The sequence below is a fragment of the Simochromis diagramma genome, unplaced genomic scaffold (genome assembly GCF_900408965.1).
Source record: "Simochromis diagramma unplaced genomic scaffold, fSimDia1.1 OVJJ01000177.1, whole genome shotgun sequence".
In the NCBI taxonomy this organism is placed as follows: domain Eukaryota; kingdom Metazoa; phylum Chordata; class Actinopteri; order Cichliformes; family Cichlidae; genus Simochromis; species Simochromis diagramma.
This window is the reverse complement of record NW_024387229.1, coordinates 1,722-24,124: the sequence shown is the minus strand read 5'-3', so window position 1 is coordinate 24,124 and position 22,403 is coordinate 1,722. Positions and strand designations below refer to the sequence as shown.

Sequence of the window (22,403 nt, the reverse complement as noted above, 5' to 3'; positions counted from 1 at the left end):
AAGAAATGGTAATAGCTGCATATGTGTTTGTCGCATACATTATGTTACAATTTAACATAATGTAAAATCGTAACATTATGTTTACAATGTTACAATTGTAAATATAATTCACCCAATTAATTCTGTCATAACAGAAGTATGACTTCTCTGTGTTATTAATCCCTATTAAATTATAGGGATATTAATATCTTTACAATATTAAGCATCAGACTTTATCAAATTTTCTAAAACTTTTTGTTGGATAGTGTAGCGCAGCTGGATAGTGTAGTGGTAAGACTACACATCTTTGGAGTCGCAAATTCGATTCCCACCCAGTATCCAGTAAGGGTCCTGGCTAGACCCCTCATGCTAACCAAAAAGCCCTGGAATGGTGTGGCTACGTCTGCAGTCTCTTTGCTTAAATTTAGAGCTTGCTTATTTGTTAAATGTATTATTTACTGTTTTTAGTTAACTCCATGACGGGGCTGGATATCGGGCGTCCTGCACCACCCATCCGGTCTGGAGCATAGCGAAACCATTTCTGCACTTTGAACGAAGGTGAACTCAGAAACTGCCCCCACCTGCTGAGTCAGGCCATCTAAGACAACAAAAAACCCAAAAACAAACAAACAAAAAACAGTAAAAAAAAAGAGGGGTTCAATTAGAGTTCAAATATGAATAACCTCTCGCCAAAAGTCTTTAACAGCTAGAAAGCTGGCAAACTACTAAGCTGATCAACATGAAAGGCACAAGGTGGAAATCAGCAAACTGCTGCCTCACTTTGTTCACCTGTGCTCTATATTTCATGGTCCGGTTGGCTGCAGGACCAAACATTTGGCCTTACACCTTATTTCTTTATGTTTTGCTTCCAAGGTGCCAGACTTGTAGGTAACTTTTTACACTGACATGACCTCAGCAATAGTTTCCAGTCTTTCAACTTCCTTGGGCTTTGGCTGCTTTTTTACTCATTTTCAGTCCAGTCCTTCTACCTGACCATTTTCAGAGAACTCTAAGGAGCTTAGGGAAAAAAAGCAAGCGGACTTCTTTAACGTTTTTGAAGACGTTTCGCCTCTCATCCTTCATTGTTATTGTTATTATTGTTGTTAGTACTGTTGTTGTTATGATTGATATTGTTACTGTTATGATCAGTTTTATTATTATTATCATTATTAATTTTTTTAATACATTTGTTTATCTTTATTATTATTATTAGTAATGTTGTTGTTTATGTTGTTATTGTTATTATTGTTACTGGTATTTTTGACATTATTATATTATTTTGTTGTTATTGTCATTATTAGTAGAAGTAGTATTAGTTATATCATTTTTATATCAGCCTGGAGTGAACGACATGAAAGCATGGGTCCATCCTCCCTCACATTCACAATTCAGGCTGCTGGTGTAATCGTGCGGGGGATATTTTCCTGGTACACTTTGGGACCTTTAAATGCTAAATTCTGAGTATTGTTATGACCACAGTGTACCCTCTTCTGATGGCTGAAAGTAAAAGCGGGTCCAGCTCGGTTCCGGTACCAGGCCTACTGACAATTTAACATAACGTAAAATGGTAACATCGTAAACATAATGTTACCATTTAACATAATGTAAATGGTAACATTGTAAACATAATGTTACAATTTAACATAATGTGAAATGGTAACATTGTAAACATAATGTTACCATTTAACAAAATGTAAAATGGTAACATTGTAAACAGAATGTTACCATTTAACATAATGTAAAATGGTAACATTGTAGACATAATGTTACCATTTAACATAATGTAAAATGGTAACATTGTAAACAATGTTACCATTTAACAATGTAAAATGGTAACATTGTAAACATAATGTTACCATTTAACATAATGTAAAATGGTAACATTGTCAGAGAATCAGAATGGGGTTTATTGCCAGATGTTGAGGTTTACAACATTAGGAAATTGCTGCGGTGCTTCAGTGCAAACAATAAGAATTAAAGTGCTATGTAGAAAGAAAGATATGTGCATGAGATATACATGAGATATATACATGAGAATAAGACTTATGAGTGCTACGTAGAAAGATATATACATGAGTGCAGGTGGTGATCGGTGCCAAACATGAAATGATGCAGTGACACAGCGTAGGGTCATGTGTTAGTGGCGGGACAGTCATGTGGTTATTGTTCATGTGTCCAACAGCAGAGGGGAAGAAACTGTTCTTATGGCGAGAGGTTCTGGTGCGAATGGACCGGAGCCTCCTGCCTGAGGGGAGCAGGGTCAAACAGACTGTGTCCAGGGTGAGAAGGGTCAGCTGAGATCCGAGCTGCACGCCGCAGTGTCCTGGAGGTGTACAGGTCCTGCAGAGATGGGAGTCTGCAGCCAATCACCTTCTCAGCAGAGCGCACAACACGCTGCAGTCTCTGTTTGTCCCTGATAGTGGCTCCAGCGTACCACACAGTGATGGAGGAGGTGAGGATGGACTCGATGATTGCAGTGTAGAATTGCATCATCGTCCGTGTTGGCAGGTTGAATTTCTTCAGCTGCTCAGGAAGTACATCCTCTGCTGGGCTTTCTTGATGACGGAGGTGATGGTGGGCTCCCACTTCAGGTCCTGGGTGATGGTGGTACCCAGGAAGCGGAATGAGTCTACAGAGGTGATGGGGGTGTCAGTCAGGATGATGGGGGGAGTTGGGGCTGTGTGCTTCCTGAAGTCCACAATAATCTCCACTGTCTTCTGGGCATTCAGCACCAGGTGTTGTGGCTGCACCAGGTCACCCAGACGTTCAACCTCCCTCCTATAGGCAGACTCATCCCCGTCCGAGATGAATTGTAGACATTGTAGACATAAGGTTACCATTTAACATAATGTAAAATGGTAACATTGTAAACAGAATGTTACCATTTAACATAATGTAAAATGGTAACATTGTAAACAGAATGTTACCATTTTACATTATGTTAAATATAACTAACGGATTTACTTTACCAAATGGACCATCCCGGCCTTGCCGTATTGGTCTATTGATTCACCTTTGTTTTTATTGTTTATTTTATTTTCACTTGCTACACATAGGACAGACATGACTGGGGAAAGAAAGGGGAGAAAGAAAGAGGGAAAGAAAAACAGCAGGGAAGAGGAATGGTGATAAAGGGCAAAAAACAAAAACCATGTTACGGCCCTAGCCTCTCTCTCTCTCCTGAGGGTGCCTGTGTGGGCGTGTCCCACTACCTCCCCTGCCTGAGATGCCACCTTTCCCTCCTGTACAGCTGACTCCATCAGCAATTAAGGGTATTTAAGCCCAGAGCAGGGTGAGCTCTGGGCCAGAGTGCCATTTGTGTGGGTACAGCTAGTGAGCTGAGTGTTTTGCGGTGTTTCCAGCCGAAGGCGAGCTAGACGCACCTTAAGTCTAGCATGTCCATTTGACCCACTGAAGTCTGGGGACAGAGGATCAAAGCGAGGTAGAGTGGGAGGAACCGTAGCTCCACCTGGACTTTGGGGGGAGTGGCTATAGCACCATCCTCCGCCTTCAGAGGTGCGACACCTTGCTCAACAGAGAGAACGTTACTATCACACACATCAGAACCGGTCAAGATCTTCAACTCAACCAGACGTTGTACGATAACGCCCTTAATTTCCTTCTTCGCACTATATTTCTTTACTGGAATATCAAAGTGTGCCGCAATACTCAATAAGTCGTCTTTGCGACATAACTCAAACTTCTCAGGTCTCGGAGCACGAATAAATTCTTCTAAGTCGAACTCCATACTTAATTACAAGGCAGTAACACTGTACCAAGCACCAGCGTTGTCCATAGCTCTGGGTTCAGGCTGACCCCGATCAGGCTTCAGTGAGCGTGTGATCAACACTTTATCTGAACGAGGGGGTGATGCAAACACATTTCTGTGAGTCAAAGTGAACTCATCAGCCAAAACGGCTGCTTTTGACAGTGAGGCAACCTTTTGCTCATTTAAAAACATTACAAGCTTCTCTGGTAATAGATTCTTAAAATCTTCCAACAGGACTAGCTGACGAAGCGCTTCAAACTCTTTCTTCACTTCACTTGCTGTGCACCACTTGTCAAAAAGAACTGCCTTCTCACGTGCGAACTCTACATATGTTTGACCATTAGACTTCTTATGATTCCTGAACTTTTGTCGGTAGGCCTCAGGTACAAGCTCATAAGCACGAAGGATGGACTCCTTCAGTACATCATATTTCATGCTGTGCAACAATAAATTCCTCTCTAGAAGCAGGCAGTTTTATGTCTGCGTCAGTAAGAGAAAACATCCTTCCAGACTCATCTTTTAGCGTAGCTTCTGGTCTAACACTATCAGGTCCTTCTGTCACAACGAGGAAAGAGTCAGACAAATCAAGGTCATACCTCCTGGACCGAGATCTAGTCACCACACAAGCAGGAAAAATGTTAGCATTTTCTTGCTGGCTACTTCCAAGCCTGTTTCAGGCTTATCCAGCATCTCAGGGACAGGCATCACTTTTCACCTGCTAAATCATTCCCTAGGATGAAATCAACCCCTTTATTGGCAGCGAGGGGAGGACAGCGACCTTACCAACTCCACTGAACACAGAAGAAGTGATATGAACATTGTGCAAAGGTGCAGACACAAAAGTCATTCCAATAACCCTGGACCACAACACTAGACCGACAGGATGACTCAACAGACAAAGGCAAAATACCCTCTCGAATGATGGACTGGTGAACCACCCGTGTCTCGCAGCATGTTACAGACTGGTCCATAGTATGGGAGTTCGACTTAGAAGAATTATTCGTGCTCCGAGACTGAGAAGTTGAGTTATGTCGCAAAGACGACTTATTGAGTATTGCGGCACACTTTGATATTCCAGTAAAAAAATATAGTGCGAAGAAGGAAATTAAGGGCGTTATCTTACAACGTCTGGTTGAGTTGAAGATCTTGACCGGTTCTGATGTGTGTGATGTAAAATGGTAACATTGCATTGTAAACAGAATGTTACCATTTAACATAATGTAAATGGTAACATTGTAGACATAATGTTACCATTTAACAAAATGTTAAATGGTAACATTGTAAACAGCATGTTACCATTTAAACATAATGTAAAATGGTAACATTGTAGACATAATGTTACCATTTAACATAATGTAAAATGGTAACATTGTAGACATAATGTTACCATTTAACATAATGTAAAATGGTAACATTGTAGACATAATGTTACCATTTAACATAATGTAAAATGGTAACATTGTAGACATAATGTTACCATTTAACATAATGTAAAAATGGTAACATTGTAAACAAATGTTACCATTTAACATTATGTAAAATGGTAACATTGCATTGTAAACAGAATGTTACCATTTAACATAATGTAAAATGGTAACATTGTAAACAGAATGTTACCATTTAGCATAATGTAAAATGGTAACATTGCATTGTAAACAGAATGTTACCATTTAACATAATGTAAAATGGTAACATTGTAGACATAATGTTACCATTTAACATAATGTAAAATGGTAACATTGTAAACAGAATGTTACCATTTAACATTATGTAAAATGGTAACATTGTAAACATAATGTTACCATTTTACATTATGTTAAATATAACTAACGGATTTACTTTACCAAATGGACCATCCCGGCCTTGCCGTATTGGTCTATTTGATTCACCTTTGTTTTTATTGTTTATTTTATTTTCACATTGCTACACATAGGACAGACATGACTGGGGGAAAGAAAGGGGGAGAAAGAAAGAGGGAAAGAAAAACAGCAGGGAAGAGGAATGGTGATAAAGGGCAACAAACAAAAACCAACAAACAAACAAACAAAACATATACACTCAACTCAAGAAGTCCAGACGCTTTCTTCCAAGTCCTTTGACTGACTGTTAGGACAACTTATTTTATGCAAGCATGCAGTTCAAGAATAACTCATAGTTTCGGACTTGCTTACGAATTGTTACCCACTGACAACATTCAGTCTACAAGTTAAGCTTTTTCAAAACTTCATTACTATGATTTTATCTACTACTGATTTACTGTTTGGATTTATACTGTTTTGTTGTGTTGTTGTTAAGTGGTTTAGAGCCTGGTAGCCCAGCTGGGTCAGAGCTAAGAGATTTATAATTCAGGATTTAAATAGCAGTAGCTCGTCCACAGAGGACTGTAGCCCCCTTACATAAGGGTTCGATGCGCGAACAGGTGTGAAAGGGTGGTTAGTTGTTTATTGCTTGCTAGTGTAATCATTTTAAATCATGCTTTTTATTTGTTTTGTTTCATGTCCTGTAAAGCATGAATCACACTTGTGTTGAATGTCACAAAAAATTTGCCTTCCTTACTAAATTAAAAAACATTGGTGGTAACCTGATTTTTAATTCAAAAAGAATCATTTAAACACTTCCTTGTAATGTTGTCAAATCAGCCCAACTTTTATTTTCAATGCAAAAGTAAAGAAAATGAGCCAACATACTGGACACATATAATTGTCAATATAATTGTTTTATAAACAATTATAATGTCATCGTTGTTACAGATATGGAAACTTTATTAACATTTGTCCAAGTAAAAAATGCCCTGCTATTGTTGGGGTTTCTCTCCTCTAGCCCTTTCCTTTAAGCTCTTCTTTACATCCCCCCCACCCCCCCCTTTTCTTTTTTCTTAATAATATAACAATAAAAACAATTGGCTGCATTTTAAATGTGTCAGATCAATGTCTTTATTCAAGAATACAAGAAATGGTAATAGCTGCATGTGTGTTTGTGTGTGTGCATAATATGCATACTTTACTTGTTGGATCCAAATCCCACAAGGAATCAAATAAAACAAGAAGACAAACAAAAACAAAAGAAAAATATATTTCTCTCCCTTCCCAGGTCAGGTTCATGAAAGAATTGCAGCTCTTTATTCCTCTTGTACAGCTCCAGAGTCTGTCAGCCAAAAAGAAACTACTGAGGTTCCAACACTCAGTGTTTCTGTAAACACAGATGAAAATGAACAGTCATCCACATCTAAAAGATTTGTAGATTCGAGGGACCGGTATAATACATCTAGTACATCTTTGTTTAAACCTCAGAACACAAAAAGGGAACAAAGCATTGTATACAGATTTAAAAGTGCGCAAAGCAACGAACAGTCACCCTCTGAAACAGCTGAGGTTATCACAACCATTGTTTCTGTAAATACACAGGAACAGTCACCCACCTCAAAAAGATTAGTATATTCAAGGGACCAGTGTATCTACTCTGGTCAAAAGAATCCATGCTTCGTACTGATGTCCACAATTCGTTTTGATTCCTCTCACAATCATGGAGCACCGTGAAAACTAGAAACAAGTAAAATAATATCAATAGCACATATGACATCCATCTCAGCCACTTATTTCTTTTCACAAGGTGCACAAGTGCTTAACAAATAACAGCATAATGTTTTTACCGTGTACGCCTTGTAAAACCAGTAGTAGAAAAGTTGTAGATTTGTGCTCTTGTGGGGGAGACGTATGTTATCCACCACCTGGATAGCTAGCCGAGAGTTCGAGGGTCACTAGAGCCGCCGAGAACGCATGAACTACTTACGGTAGGACGTTTTGCCAAAGTAAGACGTTTTGTCAGGACACCGAGTCCTCAGGAGGATGCAGCCCATGAATTTGGACACGATCTCAGACGCACTTCTGGTGTTGTCATGGCAACCCACACAAACATTTCAGCGTCAGCTACAATGAGGCGGAGCCCTTACTGAGACACTGAGCTCAGGTAGAGTGAAAGACAACATTTTTCCGCATCCAAAACAGCAGCGCTGTTCCTGTGACCTCTAGTAAAGCCTTTACTTGGGAAAAGGGAGTCTTTCATCAAAGCATCCTGCAGAAGTTGAATAAAAATATGCAAATGTTTAAATGATGCAACTTAATGAAGGCTGACAGCAGCTGTACTATTTTACATTGCAGCGAACAGGGGTGACTATTATTTTCAACGTTTTTACAGCATTTTTCACATTGAAAGTGAAATAATATAAATAATGTCTCAATTAAATTGCGTTAATATTTAAAAATACAAAAACTACAGCTTTGTTCACAAGCCAATAAAAATGTACTTGGGCCAGTAAAACTCAGAGCCACTAACCTGCATCTATAGCCTTGAGGATCCAATACTTATATAAGGGTATTATTCATGAGATCCACCTGATTTTTAACCTTAAGCAATCGTGCTTCAGAGATTTAAGTGCATCTCCCTCTTGTGGTAAATGAAAATAACACTTATTCAGCACCTGGTTGTTGCGGCTGCATCAGGACACCAGATGTTCAGCCTCCATCCTGTAGGCAGACTTATCCCCGTCTGAGAGGAGTCCAATAATGGTGGTGTCATCTGCAAGCTTAATTAATTTGACAGACTGGTGGTTGGGGGTGCGGCAGTTGGTGTACAGGGAGAAGGGCATAGAAGAAAGAACACAGCCCTGAGGGGAGCTCGTGCTTATGGTCCGGGAGTCCAAGACATTCTTCCCCAGCCTCACTGGTTGTTTCCTGTCCGTCAGGAAGTCAGTGATCCACCGGCAGATGGGATCAGGCACATTCATCTGGGAAAGCAATCCTTGAAGAAGGTCTGAAAGGATGGTGTTGAAGGTAGAGCTGAAGTCCACAAACAGGATCCTGGCGTAGATTCTGCAGGACGAAGTGTAGAGCCATGTTGATGGCATCGTCTACAGACCTGTTGGCTCTGTATGCAAACTGCAGGGGGTCCAGGAGGGGGGCCGTGAGGGTCTTAAGATAGGAGAGAACCAGGCGCTCAAAAGACTTCATGACCAGATGTCAGAGCCACAGGTCTGTAGTCTTTTAGTCCAGTGATCTTTGGCTTCTTGAAAGCTATATATGATATAAAAATTATATAAAAACTGTCAATCAGCAAAAGAAATGATATCATAGTTCTTATAAAGAAAGCCTCAATCAATCAAACACCAGCAGTGTAGCAATGTTGTTCACTTACACTGTATATAAAACACTGATTTTGGCTACATCCAGTTTTTACTGTATTATAAACATTTTTTACCATGAAGAGTAAAGTGTTTGGCATTTTTGTCATTGTTATTGAGCTCAGAGATCAGGCCCAGCCCAGTATCTACCTGGTTATGAGCAAGGAGCTGGAGGTGATAACTCAACAATAACCAGGCCATGCATGCATGGATGGATGCATGGATGGATCAGTTTGTAGGCTGTGTGTGGTCAGCAGCAGGCTGCTGGGTCTGGACCAAGAGGGAAAGCCCAGCATGTGAAACCCATCAGCAGAAGGCCAGAACAAAGGTGCACAGACAAACGCAGCCCAGACACTCAGGCAGGACGAGTAAAATAAATGGCAGCAAACACAGTATGATGTGGTAAAATGTGCTTTCTTTCACAAACAGATAGCACAAACAAGAATCACAAGAATCTCCTTTGTGGTTCTTGTTTTTCTTTTGAGTACATTAATAAAAAGTTGAAATAAAGTGGCACTAAAATTCATGCACTGAAGACCACACGAAACCCTAATTCACCCTACTACCTGTTGTCTTCACATTCCATTTGCATCCCTTGTCCACAGAATCAAAAATGACCCTTCTTCACTAAAGATCGAACATAAAGCAATTGCATATTAAATGGAAGCCCATTTTGCATTAAGAAACACTATCAGCAATCAGAAATTGTGTATATCAGAGTTCTCTGTTTTTACTGTCCTGAAAACTGCATTAATTCAGTGGATGCGGTTAGGTTCCAACAACGTAATATGAGAGGGCAACCAATTCAATCGAAGAGGGATCCAATTTTTATCCATTCATGTACCAGCTACTGGCTTTTTGCTGTTATGTTCTCATATCGCACGAGAGTTTATTTGCCAGGTGTCAGAAGTCTAATAATGATTAAAGTTCAGGATATGCTTAAAAACTCACCTCAGTATAGCCGTCATCAGAAGGAAGTGCGCTTCACTGACTCATCAACTTGTCTCAGGCTTTCCACAAAGTTTCACAGTTGACCTTAAAGTAAGATGCTGCAAGCTTACCTTGCAGTGTATTACTTTTTAAGGTCTACAGACCTTAAAGTGCGCTATAGATTGAAGTGATTTGAACTGACAACAGGGCTAATTCAGCACTTCAAGTTAACATCAATAAAAGTTTTTAAATTTTACTCTGATTTCCGTTTGTTTTCATTGCCTGCAAGTTGAATAAATATGTGCTATCTGTTATTTAGTTCAAAGTGTGGGTAGATAATGCTGTGCTGTCATGTGACCTGTTCTCTCATGTGTGCCTTTCTCTTGTTTTGTATGTATTTCTCGTTTGTTATTTATTCCTATTTTATTCCTGCAATTGGTATGGAATTCATTTTTTTTTTTAAATTGATCAGTGTTTTGAAATTAGATGTGATGAAGATGTGACCTTAATTTACAAAATCAACATCATGTTGGATTCAATGAGACATGAAACAGGTCTCAGTAAATGTTCTCATAGACTGCAATACACTGCCCCCTGCTGGTCATTATAAAGTCTGCAGATGTCATTTGACATGAATGTCATATTTGTGAAACAAAATAAAGGACTCTGTAAAATAAATGAAAATCAAATATTTATATACAGAATATTTATGAACAAATGCTGAAAAAGACATCTGAACAAGATGCACACCCAGTAAATGTTTTTTAAAAAAAAAGAAAAGTCAGTTTTATCATGTGACTATCATGCTGTCATTTCCGCACAATGCACTTTACACCAGATCAAAATAAAACACTGTGAGGTCGTTCTAACCGGAAGCCCAGAGAGCTTCGACAATGCAGCACAATGCCCTGAAGCATCAGCATCAAAATATACTTCAAGTACCAAAAAGTACTCATTGTGCAGAATGCCCTATTTTTGAATAGCTGGACATTTTAATTACTTTATCACCAGCTGTGACTACAGGTGATAATCAACCATGTTTCATAGGGATGTGACTACATTTAGAAATGTCACACATTTTTAGGTATAAAGCAAAAGATGCAATGAAATAAATAAGCTATCACATATTAATCCAAATGAATTCACTGAAATACATCTGCACATTTCTGCAGCCTGACTTATTACACACGTGAACACAGTACACATTTGTTTACTGCAAGCTTGTTTCAGAGATGTGATGCAGTTAAATCTGTATGTGTCTGTTTCCTTGTAGTGTTAGTAGAGATGGTGAACCTGACACAATCCTGTGTTTAGTGTGACGGAAACCAGTTAACAGCCGGTTTAGTGAAATTCTCTTGAACTCATGGAAAACTCATCGACGTCTCGAAGTGAGCAGCTGAAGCGTCCCGTGTGATCAGAGGTCCTCGTCGTCCTCGCTCACCATGACGTCGAGCTCTTTGTCTTTCCGTACGACGCTCTCGGTGATGAACTCCTTGTGCTGCTCCTCCAGCTCACGCAGCTCCGCCTGCAGGCGCTCCAGGTGGAGCACTCGCCGGTTCCTCAGCAGCCGGCTGGGGAATGGGTTCATGTCGTTGAAGGCGATGCTGGTCAGCTTCCTGCATGGACACACGCAGGTGGAAAGGACTCGATCACCAACACAGAGGAACTGGAAACTGATCAGCTTGAGTGTTTCTGTTTTATGCTGCTTGATACTTCAGGTACTGCAGTTTGAGCAGGAAATACTGGACTGACTGGACCACATGTATCCGAGAGCTGCAGATACTTAAAAATCTTTAAATCGTTGTTACTGTGATCAGGGAAATTTAAACTTCTCACAAAATTTCAGTAAAAAGGGTTTGAAGCTCAAAGATTCAACAGCTACATCCGCTACACTTCTGAGAGTGTAACAGCTCGTAGATTAAGGCGGGTGGAGGCGAGTGCGTACCTGGCATTGGAGACGGTCTTTGTGAAGAAGCGTAGGTACTGGTAGATCTCCACGCTGTCGTGAATCTTCAGGATGTCGTCCTCTTTGTATTTGAACAGAGCCAGAGTGTATCTGAAGATCACCTGCAGCACAGACACGCATTTCATAACAGGACACTCACGCCACACAATTAATTGGAAACTTTGAGGAGGTGAGTCAGAAAATTACTCTTTCAGTTGTGGTGCAGTTGGGCCCTTTACTCATTACAGCTCTGATCGATTTCCAATAAGCCACTTGGTTCCTCAGTTGCCAGATAATATTAACTTACTTGGTAGTTGAGCTTTAAGTTTAAATGAAACTTTTGGGTTGGATCTATGTGGCTGAAGCTGTTGTCAGCATTTATCCCTGTGTGGTATATATTTCTGTGTCTGCACTGTGATTTTATTTCCTGAGACAAACGATGTAAAAGCTGTGCTGCATTTGTCACATTGCAGAAACAAGCCCAAAGGCATTGTCCCGCTCATCGTCTGGATTTACGCTGCTTGTGGTAGACTGTGAGGTCGTTACTAGAATTATCTGCTTTCCCACTCCTATTTCATGTCACATGACAGTTCCCCATGCTTAGTAAACAATGTCTTATTACTCCTAAAATGTAAATAAAGACATCTAAAGGTCAAAACAAAATCATTTTTGTTTCCATGGACACTACTGTGGTGCATTCAAGTGTTGTCTGCATTTCTGTCATGGTGCGTTCGGGTGTATGGTACCTTGGTACCCTCATACAGGAAGGCGTCCCACAGAGGCATCAGGATGTCGCTGGGCAGACTCTCCACAAAAACCACCAGGAACCAGTTGAAGGTGACCAGAGAGACGTCAATGTTGTGATCCTCAAAGTGAGATGCCAGGCGAGGAAGCTTCTCCGCCATGAAGTCCTTCAGCACGCGCTGGTCCGCCTGAGCACAAAGACTCACAGAGATCAGCCTCACTGATCACTAAAACAGATCACAGCAGGCAAGCAGGTGAGTGTGTCTGCTGACCTGAGAGGCCACCAGATTCTTGGTGTAGTAGTCCTGAGGCATGATGGCTTCCGCCACTGCCACCAGACACCAGAAGGCGTCTTCTTCACTTTGGTGGACCAGCAGAGCGAGGGCCGCTAACCTGTGGACATTCATGGAAGGTGAGGTTCTGCCTGAAAGGCGGGTCCACATAAGAACTCAGATATAAAATTTATACTTTTGTTCTGACCTGTTGAGTCCCTGGCAGTAGCCAATGGCAGGGTTATGCCAGGAGAAGGCCAGAAGGATGCGGCGGAGCTGCTGGAGGGCGGGGCTGGACGGCGAGGAGAAGTGCTGATTGGTCGTCAGGGTTCGGTGAAGGTCCAGCTGGATCTGCCTGGAGGCAGGATTAGGAGCTGTCCGACTCTTCTCACACAGCTGGAAACAGAACAGGATTACTGAGTGCTCGCCAGCATTCCCAACAGGAAGAAGGAGGAGCCACCTGTGCTCAGGTGCGGATAAAGCACTCTCTCTCTCTACAGCTGTACTTGCTGATAGCGTTGCGTGTGGCACTCTTGGCTTGTCAAAGTTCTGGCTCGGACCAAACAGCGCCACACTCTCTGCCGATACTCCCGAGGGACGCCTTCACGCACCAGAATTTTGAGCTCAGGTGTGATGATGAAGTCATCGTCGGACCTGCCTGCAAGGTACTGAGCCCAGCGGCTCAGCAGGGGTGCTCCAGACCCTCCTACAGGGACAAACGAGATCGCCAGTTACTGAACATCGTAGCTCTTGATCAAAACTGGAAAAAGTTTCTTTGTAGGAAACTGCTTTCCGGTTCTGGACTGTCGGTCGGCTCTGAACAGGACATGATGGGCAAATAATATAAAATATAATTAATAAATAGCATTAAACATACAAAATAATGTTGGTTATGACTATAAAGACTAAATCTTTAATAGGGGACAGGTGGAGACAGATGATTGGCTCTGGCAACCCCCTTAAAGGGAGCAGCTGAAAGAAGGTTTGGGCTGATTTTTTAGCCCTGATTAGTGACTGCAGGCCCTGCTAGCCTGCTGAGGGGGTGTCGCGCTGAGTTTATTTAACCTCCCCCGGATGAGCGGCTGTAAGCTTTGGTTTCTCGGACCTGGTGCAGCAGGTTGTGGGAGCGAATCTCCAGCGCCTGGATCTTTGCCAACAGCTTCATGTCCTCTACCTCGTAGTCTGGGATGATCTTAAAGCCGTACTCATCATGATCCCTGAGGACACAGCAGATGTTTAACACATTCATCAGGTCTGGGGTAAACAGTGAAAAATTTGATCTATTTAGAGTTTCTTCTTCTGAGTTTTTAATTGTCATGTCAAGTGACTCTTGAATGAGAAAGAAGCAGATTGTGTCTGTTATTTTGTCTACCCTGCTGTTCAGGTGCTCGTACCTGTCCACGCTGAGCTTCGTGACGCTCTTCAGCTCTCCCTTCAGAGCGTCCTCAATCATTTTTTGCACGGCCTCCCGCTGGGCCGGATGCAGAGATTTGATCTCCTGCAGCCTCCGCAGGACTCCCAGGTAACGGCTCTCCACCTGACAGTTAGTGGCCTCCAGGAAAGCACACTGCAGCCAATCAGAGGGCAGGAAAAGGGGCATTAATCACTGATTAATCACTGTGCTGTAGGCTGTGGGCTGTAGCTGGCCCATAGCAGCTCTGTGTGGTAGTGGAGTGTTTAAATGAACAGAAATGGCATCAGACCGACCTTCACCATTAGGGTTTTCTCCTGCTCTGAGCTTTTCCTCCACAGTTTGGTCAGCTGGTAGATCTCAGAGTTCAGAAACTTGTTCTGAGTCTTATATGCCTCGATGTCATCCTGCAGACACAAACACAGACAACCTGGGAGGTTTAAGAGGTTTTAGACTCAGTAACGTAATATCGGCTGTTTCTTTACTGTTGATAGCTTCAGCTCATTTTGGAAGGTTTTTAAACTTTCTTTAAAACACAATCACTTACACTCTGTACCTTCAAGTAAAACTTTAATTCGCTGTAAGTTATCACTGTGCTTCACCTTGAGGTTGTTGTTCTCCTGCCGAAGCTGTCTGAGAGTCTGAGAGTTGATGCGGCCGGCAGAGGACGAGTCGGGGCGCCGCGGTTCTGACAGACACGCTGTCACCTGATTGGACAGCTTTATGATCACCTGACAGGAAACAGTCGCACAGTGAGTACAGCTGCAGATAGACTTCATGTTTTACTGTCACACAAAGCTCACAGGAAGCAAGAAAAAAGTAACTGAGTACATTTACTCAAGTAGAAGTGCTTGTAACTCTAAGCACTTTCTATTTGTCTGCCAGCTGCAGGCGGTGGATTCAACAACACAAAAACTAGAATAAAGAATCGTTCAGCTTCATTTCAGCCGTTCTCATGTTGTGTGGGTGCGTCCTGTTTTGGTTCAGGCAGGAAGAAGAAGCTGAGTCACAGAGCCAGTTACTGCCTAGATACGATACGTGACCACTGGGTGGAGCAGTTGATTGAGCTATATGGTCATAATGCACGCCACACATAAAACAGAATTAAAATGAAACCCTGACAGAGTCAAATATGCAGCCCGGGGGCCGGATTAGGCCCACCAAAGGTCCCAGTGCAGTCTTGGGTGGCTTTGAATGAAGTGAAAATTTAAAAGTTCAGATATCTGGAAATAAAATCATCTCCTACTCACGGTGTGAGAAAGCCAGCACAGGAGCAGAAGACTACTGCTTGAATGATAACGAAATGCCTATTTAAACCTGCGACAGCAGAAAACTGAGTGAAGTTGTATGTTTTAGATTTCGTAAGCAGCTCGCAGCATATTAAACATGAACCTTTTCAGAATGTGTTTGGACTTAAAGGGACATAATTTCTTTCTAAATATTTGTCTTGGATTCAGAAATCTGCAGTAAACTAATTTCACCAATTTGAGATCAAACTGCAGTGTATTTGACACCGCTGATCATTTTAAATAACTGAAACAACTCATGATTATGAAGGACGAGCTACCTAAAGAACCCTACTCTCAGCGCGTTTTTTTTTTTTTTGATCGTCAGTCATAACTCCTGCAGCCTCCTCTCTCCTCCTGATGAATTTTAGGAATTGAGATGTTTCAGTATGGCGTACAGAAATTCAAATCCAGGTCAAAGGTAGGAGGACGGTCCAAATAAGGAGGCACAAACTTGAAGAATCAGAAAATATTAAAAAAAAAAAAAAAAAAAAAAACACCTCTGAAAGAGACCTAAGTAACATCGCAGAACACCAACCTGCCAACCGCTCTTTAAAAGTGGAGACACGGAGCTCGCTCAATGAGCATTTTGCTCTGTGATCTTCCTTAAACGTTCCCTTTTTGTTCTTTTGGCTACAATTCTCAGTTTTCCAACGAATCACATGACACATCCATCATCTGGGCTGGTCATTTACAGTGGGGCAAAAAAGTATTTAGTCAGCCACCGATTGTGCAAGTTCCCCCACCTAAAATGATGACAGAGGTCAGTAATTTGCACCAGAGGTACACTTCAACTGTGAGAGACAGAATGTGGAAAAAAAATCCATGAATCCACATGGTAGGATTTGTAAGAATTTTATTCGTAAATCAGGGTGGAAAATAAGTATTTGGTCAATAACAAAATACAACTCAATACTTTGTAAAATAACCTTTGTTGGCAATAACAGAGGTCAAACGTTTACTATAGGTCTTTACCAGGTTTGCACACACAGTAGCTGGTATTTTGCCCATTCCTCCATGCAGATCTTCTCGAGAGCAGTGATGTTTTGGGGCTGTCGCCGAGCAACACGGACTTTCAACTCCCGCCACAGATTTTCTATGGGGTTGAGGTCTGGAGACTGGCTAGGCCCTCCAGGACTTTCAAATGCTTCTTACGGAGCCACTCCTTTGTTGCCCGGGCGGTGTGTTTTGGATCATTGTCATGTTGGGAGACCCAGCCTCGTTTCATCTTCAAAGTTCTCACTGATGGAAGGAGGTTTTGGCTCAAAAATCTCACGATACATGGCCCCATTCATTTCTGTCCTTAACACGGATCAGTCGTCCTGTCCCCTTGGCAGAAAAACAGCCCCATAGCATGATGTTTCCACCCCCATGCTTCACAGTAGGTATGGTGTTCTTGGGATGCAACTCAGTATTCGTCTTCCTCCAAACCACGACGAGTTGAGTTTATACCAAAAAGTTCTACTTTGGTTTCATCTGACCACATGACATTCTCCCAATCCTCTGCTGTATCATCCATGTGCTCTCTGGCAAACTTCAGACGGGCCTGGACATGCACTGGATTCAGCAGCGGAACACGTCTGGCACTGCGGGATTTGATTCCCTGCCGTTGTAGTGTGTTACTGATGGTGACCTTTGTTACTTTGGTCCCAGCTCTCTGCAGGTCATTCACCAGGTTCCCCCCGTGTGGTTCTGGGATCTTTGCTCACCGTTCTCATGATCATTTGACCCCCACGGGATGAGATCTTGCGTGGAGCCCCAGATCGAGGGAGATTATCAGTGGTCTTGTATGTCTTCCATTTTCTGATGATTGCTCCCACAGTTGATTTTTTCACACCAAGCTGCTTGCCTATTGTAGATTCACTCTTCCCAGTCTGGTGCAGGTCTACAATACTTTTCCTGGTGTCCTTCGAAAGCTCTTTGGTCTTGGCCATGGCGGAGTTTGGAGTCTGACTGTTTGAGGCTGTGGACAGGTGTCTTTTATACAGATGATGAGTTCAAACAGGTGCCATTCATACAGGTAACGAGTGGGGGGACAGAAAAGCTTCTTACAGAAGACGTTACAGGTCTGTGAGAGCCAGAGATTTTCCTTGTTTGAGGTGACCAAATACTTATTTTCCACCCTAATTTACGAATAAATTCTTTACAAATCCTACCATGTGAATTCATGGATTTTTTTTTTTCACATTCTGTCTCTCACAGTTGAAGTGTACCTCTGGTGCAAATTACTGACCTCTGTCATCATTTTAAGTGGGGGAAACTTGCACAATCGGTGGCTGACTAAATACTTTTTTGCCCCACTGTAGGTGAAGCGTTGAATGCACAGGAGAGGCCCTCTGTCTGATCTAATCAACATCCACCCACATTCGGTTTGTTTTGTGCTTTTTTTCCTGAGCCAGCAGCAGCTCCAGGAACAGCTCCAGATCTCAGAGAAACTTTCAGTCATGGAAACAAACGTGCACGGGTTTATTTTAACGTGACCAACGAGAGGTCAGTCTGACAGCAACCTCTGGTTTGTCCTCACCTCCTGTTTGGCGTTGTTCTTCTCCTTCAGCATCCTGTTGTTGTGCTGCAGCTCGGCGACCTGCGTGGCCTTCTCAGCCAGACTCTTCTTCACCACCTCCACCTCCATCTTGGCCTCATCGAGCCGCCCCCGGAGGTCGGCCGCCTGCCGCTCGCGGGTGTCGAGCAGCTCCAGACGTTCCTGCTCACCCTCCTCTGCCAAAAACTCGGCACAGGTTCGCTTCTCCAGCTGAGAAGCCTCCAGTGCTTTGTGGAGGATCCACACCAGCTCCTACAGGAGGCGCTGTGTTTGTCACTTTTTTCAGTGGCAGCAGAGATTAATAAAATTTTATGATTACTGAACGACTGATCACCTTCTGAGCTTTGACCTCCTCCATCAGCATCTCTTTCTCCTGCTGCAAGCGGCCTATCCGGTCTGAGGACTGAGACGCCATGTCTCTGTGGCGGACAGGCAAGGTGGACGCGCTGCGAGCCTTCACCCTGCGGCTGCAACTCTCAAACAGTGATGGTGACTCCCTGCCATCTGTAGGGGGCGCCTGATCAGCGGCATTGAGCAATGGTAGAGGAGGGGAGAGGCTCGGGGATTCAGAGGGAGTGCTGAGGGTTGGAGAAGCTGAGAAGTGACAGAGAAGGATTAAAAGAAGTCACACGCCTGGATGCTGAAGCGGGTAAACTTCTTCACAAATAAAATTTTTATCATTAGAGAAAAAATTACCAATAATCATCCTACAGATGTAATATTATCTACAGCTACTTTTAGTACCATTGATGTTAAGTTAGACTCTTTTTCTCCAATTGATCTTTCTGAGTTAACTTCAATAATTACTTCCTCCAAACCATCAACGTGTCTTTTAGACCCCATTCCTACAAAACTGCTCAAAGAGTCCTGCCATTAATTAATTCTTCAATCTTAAATATGATCAACCTATCTCTAATAATCAGCTGTGTACCACAGGCCTTCAAGCTGGCTGTAGTTAAACCTTTACTCAAAAAGCCATCTCTAGACCCAGCAGTCTTAGCTAATTATAGGCCAATCTCCAACCTTCCTTTCATATCAAACATCCGTGAAAGAGTAGTTGTCAAACAGCTAACAGATCATCTGCAGAGGAATGGCTTATTTGAAGAGTTTCAGTCAGGTTTCAGAGCTCAGCACAGCACAGAAACAGCTTTAGTGAAGGTTACAAATGATCTTCTTATGGCCTCTGACAGTGAACTCATCTCTGTGCTTGTCCTGCTAGACCTTAGTGCCACAGGGTTCAGTGCTAGGACCAATTCTGTTTACACTATACATGCTTCCCCTAGGCAGCATCGTTAGAAAGACATAGTATAAATTTTTCACTGCTATGCAGATGACACCCAGCTCTATCGATCTATGAAGCCAGATAACACACACCAATTAGTTAAACTGCAGGAATGTCTTAAAGACATAAAGACCTGGATGGCAGCTAACTTTCTGCTTCTTAATTCAGATAAAACTGAGGTTATTGTACTCGGCCCTGAAAATCTTAGAAATATGGTATCTAACCAGATTCTTACTCTGGATGGCATTACCTTGGCCTCCAGTAACGCTGTGAGGAACCTTGGTGTGATTTTTGACCAGGACATGTCCTTGAACGCACATATTAAACAAATATGTAAGACTGCGTTCTTCCATTTGCGCAACATCTCTAAAATTAGAAATATCCTGTCTCAGAGTGACTGAAAAACTAGTTCATGCATTTATTACTTCCAGGCTGGACTACTGTAATCATTATTATCAGGAGGTCCAAAAAAAACTCGCTGAAAGCCTTCAGCTAATCCAAAATGCTGCAGCAAGAGTACTGACAGGGACTAGAAAGAGAGAGCATATTCTCTCCTGTTTTGGCTTCCCTTCATTGGCTTCCTGTTAAATCCAGAATTGAATTCAAAATCCTGCTCCTCACATACAAGGTCTTAAATAATCAGGCCCCATCTTATCTTAATGACCTTGTAGTACCATATCACCCTATTAGAGCGCTTCGCTCTCGCTCTGCAGGCCTACTTGTTGTTCTCTAGAGTATTAAAAGTAGAATGGGAGGGAGAGCCTTCAGTTTTCAGGCCCCTCTTCTGTGGAACCAGCTTCCAGTTTGGATTGAGGAGACAGACACTATCTCTACTTTTAAGATTAGGCTTAAACTTTCCTTTTGTTTAAAGCAATATAGTTAGGGCTGGACCAGGTGACCCTGAATCCTCCCTAGTTATGCTGCAATAGACGTAGGCTGCCGGGGGATTCCAATGATGCATTGAGTTTTTCCTTTACAGTCACCTTTCTCACTCACTATGTATTAATAGACCTCTCTGCATAGTCATATCTGTTATTAACCTCTGTCTCTCTTCCACAGCATGTCTTTATCCTGTCTTCCTTCTCTCACCCCAACCGGTCGCAGCAGATGGCCCCGCCCCTCCCTGAGCCTGGTTCTGCCGGAGGTTTCTTCCTGGTTAAAAGGGAGTTTTTTCCTTCCCACTGTCGCCAAAGTGCTTGCTCATAGGGGGTCATATGATGTTGGGTTTTCTCTGTATCTATGAAGTGCCTTGAGGTGACTTTGTTATGATTTGTTGCTATATAAATAAAATTGAATTGAATTGTAAAGAAAACTGATGGTGGTAATTTACAGGACAACACAGACTAACAAGCTCTTAATAAAAACCCGAGGACTGAAGCGGACCACGGCCCAAATCAGGTACAAAAATACTCAGTACAGGGTGAGTCACAGTTCAGGCTGATGTTTATGTGTTTAGTCTGAAGTCAAAATGAAAAACAGTCCCAGTTCAAGTCCAACTTTAAAGTCACAGGTAACTATAGATGCATCTTCTTCCTTCCACATCTGATGGGCACCGCAGGCCCTCAACTTTATTTCTATATAACCCCAAAATCACAAAAATGCTGCCTTATTATCTCAAAGTAAAGGCCTTACAGTATTAGAGAGACTTCCGTGATTACATGATCCTCCATGTGGAGCACTTTATGACAGAGATGCCTTCAACAGAAGCAGGATCAGAGTGGGGCAGCAATCTGTCTCGACCAAATGTGGGTGGAAACATTCATAACATGGTTTGGTTCACTGTCACCTGTCACCTACACAACACTAACTACAAGGTTTATTAAAAAGAGAAATCTAATAGGAAAAGTAGAGAGTGTTCCTGAATCCAAACTGGGGAGCTCGTCTGTTATATTCTGCAGAATTTCAAACAGCTGAAGGCTTTTCAACGAGCTTTAAGAACAACCTGACAATAATGAATTCCAACAGTCCAGCCTAGAAGTAGGAAATCCGTGAACTATTTCAGCATCACTTTGAGGCGATGTTCTTAATTTTGTTGATGTTGCATATATGAAACAAAAAAGGCCTACATATTTGTCTAATGTGCGCACTGACGGACATAAGTGACTCCGAGACTCCTCACAGGGCTGCTGGAGGCAAAGGTAACACCATTCAGAGTAAGGATCTGGTTGGACACCAAGTTTCTGAGGTTTTTAGGGCCGCGTACAATAAAAAACTTCCGTTTGTGTGAATTTAAAAGGAGAAAATTTAACATCATTCAAGTCTTTAAGTTATGACTGTAGTTTAACTGATTTGCGTCATGTGGTTTCATAGATGAATAAAAATGGTATTACTGGTGTACTCTAAGCTCTGACTAGTTACTGTAGTACTGCTGTAGTACTGTATATACATACTGGGGGTGTTGACTGTGTCTGCAATGTTCGGGGGAATCCAGGGAGGAGCTTCTACATGAAACACGCTCTGACTCCAGTCCTGGGATGACCTCTTACGCAGACAGTGGACTGAGTTTCTGTACTCAGAAAGAAGAAACATGAAGACCAACAACAAAACAACAAGTGGAAGACATCAGACTGTCTGAGCCGTTTAAATGTCTCAGATTTGTGGCCGAGGGGACTCACTGGATCTCGATGAGCGGATGCTTGAGCGACACGTTGGCGAGGGGAATTCGCGTCATCGGCACACTGGCGGCCCCCTCCCCGACCAGACCGATGGGGCTCTTCAACACTGGCAGGAAGTCATCTGCACAAACACACACAGACATTCAACACCTTAGACACACACGCAAAGCCTGTGTGTTTTCTTCTAGCTGCTTATTTTCAATGAATGTGTGTTTGATGTTTCAATACTTTTTATTTGACCTTTACTTATACACTCTCTTATATAGTCTCATTAAGACTCAGTGTCTCATTTACAAGAGTGACCTGTGTCAGACAAACATTAAAATCGCAGCAATGAAGAAACAATAGAATAGCTAAACTTGTCTAACGTTTACACATTCATGTCAAAAACAGGAACAAGTTCCCAGGGATGATTTCACAAAGTCATTTGTACGTCTTTTAAAGTCTACAAG

The 22,403-nt window shown here is 42.3% G+C and overlaps 1 protein-coding gene across 1 annotated transcript; it reads right to left on the bottom strand.

Annotated features, from left to right (window-relative positions):
• Positions 1–10,621: 10,621 nt before the first annotated feature.
• On the bottom strand, positions 10,622–22,173 carry LOC120746811 (TBC1 domain family member 2A-like). The gene is made up of 14 exons (XM_040052307.1): positions 21,952–22,173; positions 21,727–21,842; positions 18,389–18,648; positions 18,037–18,306; positions 14,829–14,957; positions 14,523–14,633; positions 14,210–14,382; positions 13,881–14,032; positions 13,470–13,521; positions 13,024–13,416; positions 12,816–12,936; positions 12,546–12,731; positions 11,800–11,921; positions 10,622–11,470 (listed from the first exon to the last, which is right to left on the bottom strand). The coding sequence occupies exons 1-14, from the start codon at positions 22,092–22,094 to the stop codon at positions 11,269–11,271; spliced, it is 2,430 nt and encodes an 809-aa protein (XP_039908241.1). The 5' UTR covers positions 22,095–22,173; the 3' UTR covers positions 10,622–11,268.
• Between the last annotated feature and the right edge of the window lie 230 nt (positions 22,174–22,403).